Raw genomic sequence first — 16,047 nt, 5'->3', positions numbered from 1 at the left:
TTTTAGGTTAGGCTTGATCCAGTAGCTCAAACATGATTGGCCTTAGCATTCCTTCCTATTTCTTTCTGCCCTATCTTGTGTACTTGTGACTTCATCTTTAGGCACTAAAAAGTAGGTTCTCCCTTTTTGTAGGAATAGAATGCTGCCATGATTCCAGGCTCTTAGGAAAGAGGACTCTACTCCTTTTATTCACAAAAGCCCCAGTAAGCATCGTGTTTCATTGGCCTTGATGGGGTTCTGGCCATCCCACAAGCAGTCACCATAAGCCAGTGCGAATAAGGCTGAGACAAGGGGAGGAGGAGTTTCTCAAAGGAAATTTGGGGTACTGTTAGGATGAGGAATGGATGCTGGTTATACAAGACAGATGTCCACCATAGTCACCCACTGTTTGAGGTTCACAGCTAGCTGATGACAGACCTAGAACCTGACCTTACACTTGTGCCCAACCATTGGGTGCAGACCAAATGTTGAGAGGCTGACATGGCTTCACCTGACATCCATTGCTTGGCCAGTTTCAACAAAGGGAGACACCATGTTCCTGGGCCCCACCCCTTGTGCTGAGACCCTCTCATTAAGGGCTCAGACTGAACTCAATTTCCCCTGGTCTGGAGCCAGTGTTCATAGCTAAGGAATGCACTTGGCGTCCAGCCCAAGATCCCATGGGGAGGGACATCAATAAGTGGAGGTGTTTTGTGTACAAAGGTAATGGGTTGGCCCTTCATCTCTTTGGCCTTATGCTTACTGGACAAATGACAACTGTCTACCCCAATGGGTCAGAACCCCAGCTAGGACCCCAAGGCAATCCACCTTGCCCTCTCAGAGGTGTATACCCCAGTATAGGTGTGGGAGCTCAGATGAGGAAGCTGTTGTATCCATCAAGGAAGAGAAGACTGAAGGCTTTCTGGAGGAGGTGGCAAGGACTTCCAGGCAGAAGTGGGCATTAGGCGTACTGACCTCACAAGTTTGGGAGCTGAGACCACAGATAAGGACTACAGAGGCTGGTCCAATCTAGTCTTAGCTTACCTAAGCCAGCAGGAGTGGGGAACCTGCGGCCTTCTGATTTCAAGATTGTTCTTTTTTAAGCACCAAAGGAGGCAAGAAAAGCTTCATCTTTCTCTGCTGTACCCCTTTTAATGATTTGTTGTGTAAAATTTGAATTCAGTCAAAAGGGCACACTTAAGGACCAGGAAGGCTACATGTTTCCTTAGGGCCGCAAGTTCCCCACCCCTGGAAGGTGAAGCAAGGTCCTCCTGGTTTCAGCCAACCAGCCCAGGAGTACCCAGCTCCTGTGGGGGAAACCCCAGGCAGATACGCACTTGCTCCCTGGTATGCAGCGTTTAAGACCCTCCCTTGTCCTTTGCCCCAGATCCTTCCACTCCTGACCTTGCTTATTCTCCCCACATGAATATTTCAGTCACCTTCATGTGCCTGGCAATTATTGCCATTATCTGTAGTTCGCAGTTTGGGTCTCGTCAGTCTTTGCACGGGATACCTTTTGACCCTCTGCAGTGCCAGGGTAATTGATCCCTTGCAAGGCTGCAAGTGTTCTACAGCTGCCCCAAAGCACCACTCGAGCGTGGGAGCTGGGCGACTCCCACCTGCCCACCCTAGATCTGCTAACAGCAGTCGCTCAGCTTGGCGGCTGTGAAGGGAAGGTTATAACTGTCCTTGACTGGGGTGGGGCCTGTCTCCTTGCGTCTGGTCCTTGACTGGGGTGGGGCCTGTCTCCTGGCGTCTGCTCTGTGCTGCCCCTTGCTTGGCACACTCTTCTCCCCACCTCCATGGACAGCGTCCGACTAATCTGCGAACAGTTCTACCTGGCGCCTGCGGTGGCGTCCCCCCGCCCGGCAGCCCCCTTCCCCTCCGCCAGGCCTCCAGGCCGAGGGACCCTGGCGAATCACATTCAGAGGGGGTGAGGGGCGCGAGGGGCGGAGCTTCCCGCCCGCGGTCGCGCCGCCGTCGCCGCCGCCGCCGCCACCGCAGCAGCAGCCGCAGCAGCCGCCAGCGCCTGCCGCCGCCGCCCCTCGCGCAGAACCCGCAGTCTTGCCCGCGCGCCGCTAGCCTCTCCCGGCCGGAGGCATCCGCAGGTGATGGCGGACCATCCGCAGGGGACGGGAGCCCGGGGAAGCGCCGCGCGCCCGCAGCCCGGCCCTGCGCAGGAGCGGGGCGCGCGCCCGGTCCCCGCGATCCGGGCCCGAGAAGCCATGGAGCGCTGCCAGGCCGACCCCGCAGCAGGCCCCGGCACTGCAGCGCATCCACCCGGACGCCGGGAAGCCGCGGCCGCGGCGGCCGCCCCAAGCCGGGAAAACAGCCTGGTCAGAAAACAGGCCCCAGAAACCCGTGGCGCAGAGGGCCGGGGGGCTCGGGCGGGAGCCTGCGGGAAGGCCGAGGAAGTGACGACGGAGCAGGGCGCCATCTTCATGCAGCAGGCCGCGGAGGAGAAGCAGCAGCAGGTGGGGGAGGAGAAGCTGGCAGGGGAGGAGAAGCTGGAGGGGAACGCGGAGGCCCATGAGGCCCAGGCACCCCTGAACCTGGATGGCCTGATTGTGGATCTCCAGTGGGAGCTGGCGGCCGTGCGTGCCCAGGCCGAGAGGGCCTACCTCGGGCTCCAGCGCAGTTTGGGGCGGATGCGCAGGCTGCACCTAGCTCGTAGAAGCTTCATCATCCAGAATATTCCGGGCTTCTGGGTCACGGCCTTCCTGAACCACCCGCAGCTGTCAGCCTTGATTAGCCCCCGAGATGAAGACATGCTCTGCTACTTGATGAATTTGGAGGTGAGGGAGCAGGCCAGATCAGGTTGCAAGTTCAAGTTCCGCTTTTGGAGCAACCCCTACTTCCGAAACAAGGTGATAGTGAAGGAGTATGAGTGCAGATCCCCTGGGCAAGTGGTGTCTATTGCAACTCCTATCCGATGGCACCGAGGCCAGGAACCTCCGGCCCTGGTACAAAGAAACCGGGATGCTGTCCGAAGCTTCTTCAGCTGGTTTTCACAGCACAGCCTCCCAGAGGCCGACAGGGTTGCCCAGATTATCAAAGATGAACTGTGGCCCAACCCCCTGCAGTACTACCTGCTGGGGGATAGGCCCTACAGAGCCAGGGGAGGCCTAGCAAGGTGGCCCAGAGAAGCCCTTCCTAGGCCCTACGGATACCAGTCTGGCTAAGTCCTGCCCTAGGATGTGGTGCCTACGTAAGACCCCCTTTCACCTGTGGACCTGGGCTCAGGCCAGTGGCTAGCACTTTGCTGTCTGCTTTCTTTTCTGTGCACACTGGCTCCTCTGCATGTTCGTGGACTGAGCTCCAAGATTGTGGCCCTCGTGGCCAGTCTCTACTGTTTCCACATGGCCTTCATGCTGGGTCAACATCACGTGACTGCCATAAGCCACTGCATCTACACCAAGCACTCCATGCTGTGGACGTGTACTGCCATCATCTTCATGGCCTGGACCTATCTATATGACAGTGGCCTTCCCACCCATTTTTGACACAGGCACCTACAAGTCATCACTAGGAGGACCAGTCCCTCTTTGAGGTGTACTGCTTCAAGGCCACAACATACTGGGCTTCATATTCATGCTGGCTGTGCTCATCGTGGCCCCACACACTGGGTGTGGCAAGCTGAATCTCATTACCCAAGATGAAGGGTGTGCATTTGGTGCCGGCTGCCAACCAGACTTGGACATTCCATGGCTTCAGAAGCACAGGCCAGGCTACCACCAAGTGGACTTTTGAGCATCTGGCAGCACATTCATTGTGATCATACTGCTTTCCTGTCCTGTTTGGTCGTGTATCACAGCCTGCTATCAGCTTGTGAAGGTCTGTGCTGTGCCCCACCAATGCCTGACTGTCACCTTTTGATGAGTTTTGCCTGGGCTATCAGCCCTGTTGCCTGCTCCTAGATCTACGAGTACCTTGAGAACTGCCTGTGGACCCAGGTGCACCACCTGCCAACGCCCCGGAGAGCCCCTAATCCCCCAGGAACTCTATCAGGCTGGCATATCTGGACATGTGCTCAAGACAGGAGCAAGGGTGGGATCCCTTCCCAGGAATCCACCCTCCTGAGCCCCAGTTACTAGAACTGCACCAGATCGAGATGCTTTGCGAGCTTCCCTGCCTCAACGTGTTTTCAGGCTGCCAGGTTGTGGGTACTGGGGAGGGGGTTTCTGGTCATGGGGCTTGTCCACACCTGCCCAGATCTCACATTTTTCTTTAAAGTGATGGCTCAGAAACAAAAACAACTGAAGAAGCAAGGTTTTTTACACACAGCTAAGGAGACAGACCTTCTTGTTGAATTTGCCTCCCTTTGTCCCCAAAGAGGGAGAGTTTGTCCTGTAGACTGCAGTGCTCTCTTAGCCCCCTCTGCTCCCTTGCCCCACCCTGTTCAGCGAGGCCTAGAATCTTCTAAAGGGGATAGTGCAAAGGCTGCTGAACAAAGAGACCAGGAAGTTGCCAGGGGCAAGACTAGTTAATCATTTCATTTTATGCTGTGTTCTTTTAGACTAACGTTAGCCCCAACTCTTTCTTCCTCCCCCACCAGGTCCAAACTCACCATGGGTTTCTTTTCTTTTTTCTTTTTTTTTTTTTTAACTTATCACTAACTTGAAGCTCACCATCATGGGTTTGTATAGGTACAATAGCCGAGCTGCCTCTCCCCTCCAAGTCCCCCCATCAGGCTGGCAGGGCTGTCCCTGTCATTTCATTTGAGGGGAGGAGGTGTGGTGAACACACCAGTCCCCTTCCCATGGAAGTCCTTGTCTTCTGCTCCCCAGGGCCTCGGGAGGCCTTAACACAAACAGTAGAGAGGGTGCTGTTGGCAGGGGAGTGCAGTGAGCCAGAGATAGTTGAAAAGGCAGGCGGCTGAGAGATGGTAGGAGAGCCCCTGATTTTTGCTTTTTCCATTTAGCAGTGTTTTGTAAGTTAGAAGAATAACAGAACACTGCAACTTTAGAGGTTTTCTCTCTCAGTCTGATCAAGTGTATGTAGAAAGTTAATGCTGTATGCTTTTTATTTTGCTGCTTTGAAGTCAGACCCTATGCATCCCCTCCTGTGTTTCAGCTTGCTGGGGGATTGAGCTGTACAGACCTGCTTGTTGCTTTTAGCTGAGAACATTCACAGGATTGTCAATGTACTTTTTCTGTGCTGTTTGAAAACTTACGTGACTATTCACAATTGTTATCAAGTTGCTGTGACCTATTACTATAACTCTGTAGTTAGGAGTAGAGTTTGAATAAGGAGGTTTTGTGGAACTTACGACTAGAAGTTATTACCATGTTCTGTAAAGATAACCTCCAGAAAGAAATCTGTAACTCTAATGGTCTTGAATTTGTGCCCTGGTAGCCGTGCTGTAATTGACATCACTGTAACTGACATCATTGTAACTGACATTACTGCTTCTAAACAGTGAAATACTCCTAAAATGGCTTTGTCTAATTATAAGGGGATTTGTGGAACTTGTCTTTGTCATATGCATGATGAAAAAATAAAAAACTTTCCGTCTGGAGAAAAAATAACTTAGATCATGTTACTCCCCCATTCCCTTTTTTTTTTTTTTTTTTTTTTAAATCCTAATTCCTTATTTCAGGTGACAAAGTGTTACATTTTCTGGCCCCTGCTAGCATCTCCTATTGATCTCCCCTTTGCTCTCTGCTCCCCCCACACTGGCCTCTCTGCTGCTCCTTAAACACACCATGCATGTCCAGCCTCAGGTTTTAGCACTTGTTTTTCCCTCTCTAGAATTTTCCTCCTGCAGATAGTTTAATCTCTGACTCCCTCAATTCATTTAGGCCTCAAAATCTACTTCAGAGGCCTTCCTTGCCCACCCTGTCTGACATAATCCTCTACTCCTCCCCATCTCTTCCTTCCTTTGGTGATTTTCTCCATGTCACTTGTGACTCCCTGAATGATCTTGTGTTCTTCTTTCCCCTTCACATGTGTCAGGAGAACAGGGACCCGTACATCTGCTGTTTTACCCAATGTGGTTCAGTATCCAATATCTAAAAAATTACTGAGGTGAGTGGATGACTTCATACACAGTCGGAGTACTGTGCTAGGCTCTGACAAAATAAAGAACAAGGCATGGTTTCTGCCCAAATGGTTTTAGTTGGGTGGAGAGGGGTGGGGGTGATGAAGGGTGGCCACATAAATAGTTGTCCAGCTGGAACACATCTGGGAGTGAAAGAGGTCGCTACTAATAATTAACACCAGGCAAGAGGCCTCACTGGCCACCTCAAGGAGACAGAACCCAACTAAGTCCAGCTTGGTATACAGTTCACCCCAACTGTATGTGATGATGTGGGATCAGAGGGTGGAGCCTTCTTTGAAGTTGGAACACTGGAGCTGGGCTTTGGGGAATACACAGGAGTTTAGAAAGTAGGCCTGTGGAAGGGAATTCCTAGTAGAGCAAACAGCATGCGCAAAGGCACTGAAGTATGAGATGTATGCTGTGTTTAGAACACAGCCTGTGCCCTAGGTTTGCTGCTTGGGAGAGGCAAGGCTGGATGTGTAGGCTGAGGCCGCTTTCTGAGAACAGGAACTCTGACCACCAAGCCCAGGCATTATCCTGGGGATAGTGGGGAGGGGCATCCACTGTGGCTCAGATGTGGGGTGATCTCACGGGGCAGCTGGCAACAAGGGAGGAGAGTGTCTGCACTTACAGATCCCCAGTATCTTCAGTGGGAAACTTATCTGTCCATCCAGGTTTCAGCTCTTCCAGGAAGCCCTCCGTGTTTGCCCCAGCACATAACAACCTCTGCTGCCTCCCAAGTACCGCCTAAAACCAGAATTTGGAGGCCAGGCGCAGTGGCTCACGCCTGTAATTCTAGCACTCTGGAAGGCTGAAGTGGAAGGATGGCTCAAGGTCAGGAGTTCGAAACCAGCCTGACCAAGAGTGAGACCCCGCCTCTACTAAAAATAGAAAGATATTAATTGGCCAACTAAAAATATATAGAAAAAATTAGCCAGGCATGGTGGCACATGCCTGTAGTCCTAGCTACTCGGCAGGCTGAGGCAGCAGGATTGCTTGAGCCCAGCAGTTTGAGGTTGCTGTGAGCTAGGCTGATGCCACAGTACTCTAGCTCAGGAAACAGAGTGAGACTTTGACTCAAAAATAAAAAAAAATAAAAAAATAAAACCAGAATTTGGGCATCAATGCCTGGCTGGGCTGTACCCTCTGGGTGTCTTGTGCCAAAGCCCTGTCCCTGATGGTCCCAGGGGAATCAGGGTGAGCCTCTAAGCATCCTGGGAGCTGGTGCCCCATGTGGTTTGCCTGGCCTGTGTCTGGGGCTGGCAGGTCAACCTTGGCTCCTGCTATACAAATTTGGGCCCAGCTGCAACCTGAATGCCCTTAGGTCCTGGACAATGGTACTTTATTAAAACAGGTGCTTACCTGCTCTTTCTGCTACACAGCCACTGGCATGCTTCCTTTTCACTTCAACAACTGCACACCCCCATCCATTCTTCTGGGGTGTGAGTTTTGTCCTCAAAACCCACTCCTGCTTGCTCACTTGTTCATGTCCTGGGTCACTCATTTGTTTATCCACAAAAATTTAGCACCACCACTAGGTGTGAGATACTGTTCTGGTCCCTCCCTTCAGTGAGCTCAGGGGTCCAGTGGTGAGGCTGCAAAACAGTGATAATAACCACCAGTGTTTATTGAGCACCTACTATGTGTCAGAGAAACAGCAAAATACAGCAGGCAGAGTGGGTCTCTAAACCTCAGTCAGACTACATCCTTCTCCTCCAAAGGCTTCAACCTCACCCAAGAGGAAGAGGCAACATGTTCTGCACGGCCTGCAAGGCCCTCATGATCTGACCTCTCTCTGGTCATCTCGCCTACTTCATCTCCTATGCTTCTTCTGCTTTTGATCACTTTCCAGCTACACCCAACCTCTTGCTAGTCTTCAAACCTAGCTCAACACCTTCCTGTTCCCTCTGCCTAGAACTTTCTCCAGATACTTGCATGGCTGGCTCCTCACTTCATTAAGGTTTCTTGGCTCAACTGTTAGTTTAGTTTCACTTGTTCAGGGGAAGCCTTCCCTGACCACCCTTTCTAAAATTCACCCTGTCACCCTCCCTCCCCTTTCTCTGATTTGGATTTTGTTAGAGCATATAGAACCACCTGATATTATATTGTATGTTCATTTATTCATCTGCCTTTTTCTGTACTCTCCTGGGGACTTTGTTTTACCTACTGCTGAATCCCTTACCTAGAATAGCACCTGGTACAGTTGGGGGCTTCATAATTCTTTGTGGGATGAATGAATGCTCCGCATCTTCGAGGTTCAGGAGGCCAAAGGAAGACAGGCAACCCTGGCAAAGGACAGCTTGTACAAAGGCATGGACACCTGCTGAAGAGCCTTCCAGGGTTTGAGTATCTCTGGGGATAGGAAGTCTCTACCGCCCAAGGCAACCCTTTCCAGGCAGTCTTGGAGTTGGGGCAGTAAATGTCCTCAGGCCCATTCCTGATCCATACTACCGAGAAGGCCATGAGGCTCATGTGTACTGCAAGGGTAGAGGAAGGAAGCCTAGCTAAGGAGGGGGTTTTCTGCTCTGGTGTGGAGAACAAACACAAGCCTCAGATCCGAGGGTTTTGCTCACCCCCAGTCTCAGATGCCTGCCTCGTTCTGTTTGCCTAGGAACGAACTTTGGACAAGTTTTCGATCTGAGAAAAATCCGTCCCGAAACTATGGCAATTACTTGTAATCTACAACTGCCTTGATTATAGCTCAGGGGACTTTGATATTTTCCTCCAAAGATACTATTTCAGCACAAAAATTCAGGGAAGTCGCCGGTGTCTGCTTGCCCTTGCTCTGCAGGAGAGCTAAATGTTGACTTGAGTGTGTCAACTTTGAGGCCCCACCTGCAGGCCCCACCATCAAAGCTGACTCAGGATCTTGGGGTGCAGGGCTGCGGTTGATCAGGTACCAGTTGGAAGGCTGATAGGCCTGCAAGGGGCTGCTGCCTGCTCTTGCCAATTCCCCACCACCTGGCCTTGGGCATGTCTTTTCACAGCTGGCAGGTGTTTACTCATCCAAAGGAGAAACTTAGAACTCCTTAGCAGGAGGAAAAATTCCATTCCAGGGGCCTCCCACTTCCCATGCACCTCCAGGTGGCTGGCTTAGTGTCGATGCTTTTGGTGGCATCTATTAGAAACTCTTAACTTTAATTGAGTTAAACAATAGCCTGTTTTTTCTTACATGAATATCCAGAGGTGACTTGTACAGGCTTCGGGGCTATTTCATTCATCAGCTCAATGATGCCTCTTCCTCTGATCTACCATCCTTGTTGGTTTCATTTTCATTGGTGCCAAGATGATAGCAGTAGCTCCAAGAGTCACACTGGGATGTGGCAGCTTCAGAGAAGGCTGTGTCTTACCATGACTCCTATTAAAATGGAGGAAAACTTTCCCAGAAGCCACTGTAGACTTTCCTGGTCCTGTGTCTTACTAGCTAGAACTAGGTCATGCGCCCACTCTTGAATCAGTTATTGGCAGGGTGGAGAGACTTGCTTAGACCAAGCATCAGAGGAAATGGATGTCTGCTCATAATGTTAGTGGGGCAGCTCAGAGCATCGCTTGTAGGGGCTCACAGTTACAATTTGGCCCTTTTATGGGATGCTTCTAGCTGGCACTTTCACCCAGTGATGGCTTTCAGGGTTAAAGGATGCTGACTTCTGGGCCAGCATAAGTCCAATTGCAAGATTTCTGGACTTAGAGATTTCCTTATGCTGAGCCAAGTCACTGCTAAACTCAGATTCCTAGGAGGCAGGCTCTTTAGACTCCCATTGGGTGGATGAAGCAGGAATAAATGATTAAGCACTTGCTGTGTGAGCAGCCCTTACACTTAGTAAAACTCAACACAGTCCTTCGCAGAGACCCTGTGATCTTATAGGGGAAAAAAGGCAGCTGTAGAGACTTCTGTTTCTAGCCAAGATGGAGTAACAGGGATCACGTTTACCTGCCCACCTGAAACAACCAGAAAAACGAGATAATAAACATGTAACAGTAGTTTTCAAGGCTCTGGACATTGGCCAACAGAGGACAGTAATTCTAGACTGATGAGAAACAAATGAGGTGAGCCCTGTGATAGCCCCCAGCCTTGAGAGGGTTTTCAGGCTACAGCATTGGGAGGGGAAACTAAAATGGAGCCAGTGAATGCCATGAGTTGGAGAGACAGAGAGCTCAGTGTCTGGGAAGACCAAGAGTGTACAGGCCAGAACACCAGAGAGGAGAAAGCTGCACAAAGAGAAACTCTTGGAGACTGGCAGAAGGTCTCCTTGAATATTCAGCAGAGTATGAGCACGTGTGTGTGAGGAAACTACCTATGGCCAGATAAAGAACCATCGGGGAAGATCCTTTTGTAGTTCATAAGTATGATGAATGGTTTTTTTTTGTTTTTTTTTTGAGACAGAGTCTTGCTTTGTTGCCCAGGCTAGAGTGAGTGCCGTGGCGTCAGCCTAGCTCACAGCAACCTCAAACTCCTGGGCTCAAGCAATCCTCCTGCCTCAGCCTCCCGAGCAGCTGGGACTACAGGCGTGCGCCACCATGCCCGGCTAATTTTTTGTATATATCTTTTTAGTTGGTCAATTAGTTTCTTCCTATTTTTAGTAGAGACAGGGTCTCGCTCAGGCTGGTTTCGAACTCCTGACCTTGAGCGATCCACCTGCCTCGGCCTCCCAGAGTGCTAGGATTACAGGTGTGAGCCACTGCGCCTGGCTGATGATTGGGTTTTCACACACATGCATGAACTGTGCCTGCCTCAAACCTTGTTACTATGTGGGCACATTACCTGTTTGATGTGAAACAGAAGAATAAAAAGAGAACCATGAGGAAGAATTAGAGGAAACAGTGCCTGCTTCTCACCTGGGTGGGAAATGGTGTTTGTTCCCACCAGCCATCATGGCCTAGGGTGTCACGGGGTATCAGGCAGGACACTCAGGAAGCTCTTGCTCAGTAGTGGCAAATAATTAGTTCTAGAATGAGCACTGGTTGGATTTACCTAAAAAAATCTTGTGAACAAGACCTGTAAAGATTCAACTATTTCCAAGTAAATTAACCCCGAAGAAAGCTCAAGAGGATTTATAAATCACAAATATTAGTATATCCAGCATGCAACAAGGTAAAATTCACAATGATTGGCATCCAATCAAAGATTATCAGGCCTGCAGAGTGGCAGGCAACACAATCCAAAATGAGGGAAATAATCAAAACCAACCCACAACTGAAAGAAATGTTAACCTGGGCAGATAAATACAAGTTATTCTAATTTTATTCCATAAGTTTGAAAAATTCAGTATACCCTCACATGTATGGTCAAAAGATTTTTGACAAGGGTGCCAAATCATTCAATAGGGAAAGGATAGTCCTTTTGACAAATGGTGTTGGGAGAACTGGATATCCACAAGCAGAAGAATGAATTTGGACTGTTACACCACATAAAAAACTTAAAATAGATCAAAGACCTAAATGTAAGAGCTAAAATTCTAAAACTCTTACAAGAAAACATAGAGAAAAAGCTTCATCACAGTGGACTGGGCAATGATTTCTTGGATATGACACTAAAAACACAGGTGACAAAAGAAAAAAAATAGATAAATTAGAATTCCTTTAAATTAAACTTTTGGCTGGGTGCAGTAGCACACACCTATAGTCCTAGCTACTTGGGAGGCCAAGGTGTGAGGACTGCTTGAGCGTAGGAAAGTAGTGCTTTATAATTGTGCCTGTGAATAGTCAGTCAACTGCACTCCAGCCAGGCCAACATAGTGAGATGCTATCCCAAAAAAAATTTTTTTTTTTTTTTTTGAGACAGAGTCTCACTTTGTTGCCCAGGCTAGAGTGAGTGCCATGGCGTCAGCCTAGCTCACAGCAACCTCAAACTCCTGGGCTCAAGTGATCCTCCTGCCTCAGCCTCCCGAGTAGCTGGGACTACAGGTATGCGCCACCATGCCCGGCTAATTTTTTCTATGTGTATTAGTTGGCCAATTAATTTCTTTCTATTTATAGTAGAGACGGGGTCTCGCTCTTGCTCAGGCTGGTTTCGAACTCCTGACCTCGAGCAATCCGCCCACCTCGGCCTCCCAGAGAGCTAGGATTACAGGCGTGAGCCACCGCGCCCGGCCTTAAAAAAAATTTTTTTTTTTTTTTTGAGACAGAGTCTCACTTTGTTGTCCAGGCTAGAGTGAGTGCCGTGGCGTCAGCCTAGCTCACAGCAACCTCAATCTCCTGGGCTTGAGTGATCCTTCTGCCTCAGCCTCCCGAGTAGCTGGGACTACAGGCATGTGCCACCATGCCCGGCTAATTTTTTTATATATATATCAGTTGGCCAATTAATTTCTTTCTATTTATAGTAGAGACGGGGTCTCGCTCTTGCTCAGGCTGGTTTTGAACTCCTGACCTTGAGCAATCCGCCCGCCTCGGCCTCCCAAGAGCTAGGATTACAGGCGTGAGCCACAGCGCCCGGCCTTAAAAAAAATTTTTTTTAATTTAAAAAACTAAACTTTTGTTCATCAAAGGACACTATTAACAGAATGAAGGCCAGGCATGGTGGCTCACGCCTGTAATCCTAGCTCTCTGGGAGGCCGAGGCGGGCGGATTGCTCGAGGTCAGGAGTTCGAAACCAGCCTGAGCAAGAGTGAGAGCAAGAGCTTCCCGTCTCTACTATAAAATAGAAAGAAATTAATTAGCCAACTAATATATATAGAAAAAATTAGCCGGGCATGATGGCACATGCCTGTAGTCCCAGCTACTCGGGAGGCTGAGGCAGTAGGATAGCTTGAGCACAGGAGATTGAGGTTGCTGTGAGGTAGGCTAACGCCATGGCACTCACTCCCTGGGCAACAAAGCGAGACTCTGTCTCAAAAAAAAAAAAAACAATGAAAAAGGCAACCTACAGAATGGGAGAAAATATTTGTAAATCAGATATCTGGTATGGGTTTAATATCTACAATATACAAATAACTATAGCTCAACAACAGAAAACCAACCCAATTAAGAAAAGGGCAGGCCAGGCAAGGTGGCTCATGCCTGTAATCCTAGCACTCTGGGAAGCAGAGGCAGGAGGATGGCTCAAGATCAGGAGTTTGAAACCACCCTGAGCGAGAGTGAGACCCCGTCTCTACTATAAATAGAAAGAAATTAATTGGCCAACTAAAAATATATAGAAAAAATTAGCCAAGCACGATGGCGCATGCCTGTAGTCCCTGCTACTTCAGAGGCTGAGGCAGAAGGATTGCTTGAACCCAGGAGTTTGAGGTTGCTGTGAGCTAGGTCGATGCCACGGCACTCTAGCCTGGGCAACAGAGTGAGACTCTGACTCAAAAAAAAAAAAAAAATAAAGAAAGAAAACTAGTGAATTCAAAAGAATAGCAATAGAAACTATCCAAAATGAAACCCAGCTCTTTTTCGTGGCGTCTCGGAGGCAATCAGCTGCTTCACGATGAAGCTGAATATCTCCTTCCCAGCCACTGGCTGCCAGAAACTCATTGAAGTGGACGATGAACGCAAACTGCGTACTTTCTATGAGAAGCGTATGGCCACGGAAGTTGCTGCCGATGCTCTGGGTGAAGAAGGGAAGGGTTATGTGGTCCGAATCAGTGGTGGGAACGACAAGCAAGGTTTCCCCATGAAGCAGGGTGTCTTGACCCATGGCCGTGTTCGCCTGCTACTGAGTGAGGGGCATTCCTGTTACAGACCAAGGAGAACTGGAGAAAGAAAGCGCAAATCCGTTCGTGGTTGTATTGTGGATGCCAACCTGAGTGTTCTCACTTGGTTATTGTAAAAAAAGGAGAGAAGGATATCCCTGGACTGACTGATACTACAGTACCTCGTCATCTGGGGCCCAAAAGAGCTAGCAGAATCCGCAAACTCTTCAATCTGTCTAAAGAACATGATGTTCGCCAGTATGTTGTGAGGAAGCCCTTAAATAAAGAAGGTAAGAAACCTAGGACCAAAGCACCCAAGATTCGGCGACTTGTAACTCCACGTGTCCTGCAACATAAACGCCGGCGCATTGCTCTGAAGAAGCAGCGCACTAAGAAAAATAAGGAAGAGGCTGCAGAATATGCTAAACTTTTGGCTAAGAGAATGAAGGAGGCCAAAGAAAAGCGCCAGGAACAGATTGCCAAGAGACGTAGGCTGTCCTCTCTGAGAGCATCTACTTCTAAGTCTGAGTCGAGCCAAAAATAAGATTTTTTGAGTTAAATAATAAATAAGACCATATACTAAAAAAAAAAAAAAATGAAACACAGATAAAAGAATCAAAACAAAGGAAAAGAAAAAGAAAAGAGAATCAGTGGTTGGACTACTTCAAGCAGCCTAACATATGGGTAATTACAATTGCTGAAGGAAAGAAAAGAGATGAGGGACAGAAAAAATATTTGAAGAAATAATGTCCTAAAACTTTCCAAGCTTCATGAAAACTATAAACACATAGATCTAAGGAACTCAACAAATCCTAAACACAAGAAACTTGATGAAGGACTAGTTTTTTCTAAAAAAAAAGAACCTTGATGAAAACAACACCAAGCCACCTCATAATCAAATGGCTCAAAATCAGTAACGTAGAGAAAATCTTAAAAGCAATCAGAGAGAAAAGACTTGATACATACAGAGGGAACAAAGATAAGGACAATATCAAATTTGCTGTTGAAGGCAATACAAGTGAGAAGAGAGTGGAGTAAGATCTTTAAAATACTAGGAAATAGCCAGGCATGGTGGCATGCACCTGTAGTCCCAGCTACTCAGGGAGGATCACTTGAGCCCAAGAGCAAACTATTAATATATGTTGCCTATAAGAAACACATGTTAAATATAAATAAGTTAAAAGCAAAAGGATGGAAAAAGATACTAGGCTACCCTTAGTCAAAAGAAAGTGGGATTGGTTATATTAACATCAGATAAAGTAGATTTCAGAACAAAGACTATTACTAGGAATAAATCCATCCAAAGGACAATATGCATCTAACAAAATACACATAGCAAAAACAGAACTGCAAGGGGAAATATGCAAATCCATGATTATAGTTAGAGATTTCAGGACCCTTCTCTCAATCATTGATAGAAAAAGCAGGCAGAAAATCAGCAAAAACTATCACAGACTTGAACACCACTATCAGTCAGCTTGACCTGATTGACATTTATAGAACACTCCACAAAAGAATAATTTCAGCTGCACACATGAGCTTTTTACCAAGATGGACCATATTTTGGGCCATAAACAAGTCTCGGTAAAGTCAAAATTTTTCCTGTCATACAAAGTCCCTGTCTACAACAGAATTAGAAACATGCACCTACCATATAATCCAACCATTTTACTGCTTCATCTGTTCAGAGCAACTTTATTTGTAATAGCCAAAACTGAAAACAACACAAATGTCTATCAGCAAATGAATTAACAAATTCCATACAATGGAATACTACTCACAAATAACGAATAGACTGTTGATACACATAAGCATATGGATGAATCTTAAATAAATATGCTGAATGAAAAAAGTCAGACAAAAATACACAACATATGATTCCATTTATATAAAGCTCTAGGAAATGCAAACTAATCTATAGTGACAGAAAGACCAGTTGTTTCTTGGGGATGATGCCTTAGTCTGTGTGTGTTGCTATAAAGGAATACCTGAGGCTGGGTGATTTATAAAGAAAAAGGTTTATTTGGCTTATGATTCTGATGTTTAGAAAGACCAAGATTGGGCATCTGTTTCTGATGAGGAACTCAAGCTGCTTCCATTCATGGCAGAAGGTGAAGTGCAGCTGGTGTGTGCAGAGGTCACATGGGGAGAGAGGAAGGAGAGTGAGAGGGGAGGTGCCAGGCTCTTTTGAACAACCAGCCATCTCAGGAGCTAATAGAGTGAGAACTCACTCAACACCAAGGGAGGGCATTAATCTATTCATGAGAGACTTGCCTGGGAGGCTGAGGCGGGCGGATTGCTCAAGGTTAGGAGTTCGAAACCAGCCTGGCCAAGAGTAAGACCCCGTCTCTACTATAAATAGAAAGAAATTAATCGGCCAACTAATATATACAGAAAAAATTAGCCGGGCATGGT

General features: G+C 47.9%; 1 protein-coding gene and 2 pseudogenes across 1 annotated transcript; all 3 read left to right on the top strand.

Moving 5' to 3' along the window:
- The first annotated feature begins 1,735 nt into the window (after positions 1 to 1,735).
- On the top strand, positions 1,736 to 5,507 carry LOC105865940 (putative testis-specific Y-encoded-like protein 3). Its single transcript, XM_012754983.3, has one exon. It carries the CDS (start codon positions 2,091 to 2,093, stop codon positions 3,159 to 3,161), a length of 1,071 nt encoding a protein of 356 aa, XP_012610437.2. The 5' UTR covers positions 1,736 to 2,090; the 3' UTR covers positions 3,162 to 5,507.
- A 5,186-nt stretch (positions 5,508 to 10,693) lies between these two features.
- LOC142861546 (uncharacterized) lies at positions 10,694 to 10,791 on the top strand (annotated as a pseudogene).
- A 2,597-nt stretch (positions 10,792 to 13,388) lies between these two features.
- On the top strand, positions 13,389 to 14,209 carry LOC105865941 (small ribosomal subunit protein eS6-like; annotated as a pseudogene).
- The last annotated feature ends 1,838 nt before the right edge of the window (positions 14,210 to 16,047 follow it).

This window comes from Microcebus murinus, chromosome 16 (assembly GCF_040939455.1).
Source record: "Microcebus murinus isolate Inina chromosome 16, M.murinus_Inina_mat1.0, whole genome shotgun sequence".
Taxonomy (NCBI): domain Eukaryota; kingdom Metazoa; phylum Chordata; class Mammalia; order Primates; family Cheirogaleidae; genus Microcebus; species Microcebus murinus.
This window is presented reverse-complemented; position numbering and strand designations above follow the sequence as displayed.

Excerpts from the sequence above, each read along its gene's own strand:
- LOC105865940 (XM_012754983.3), top strand. The coding sequence starts at position 2,091 with ATGGCGGACCATCCGCAGGGGACGGGAGCCCGGGGAAGCGCCGCGCGC.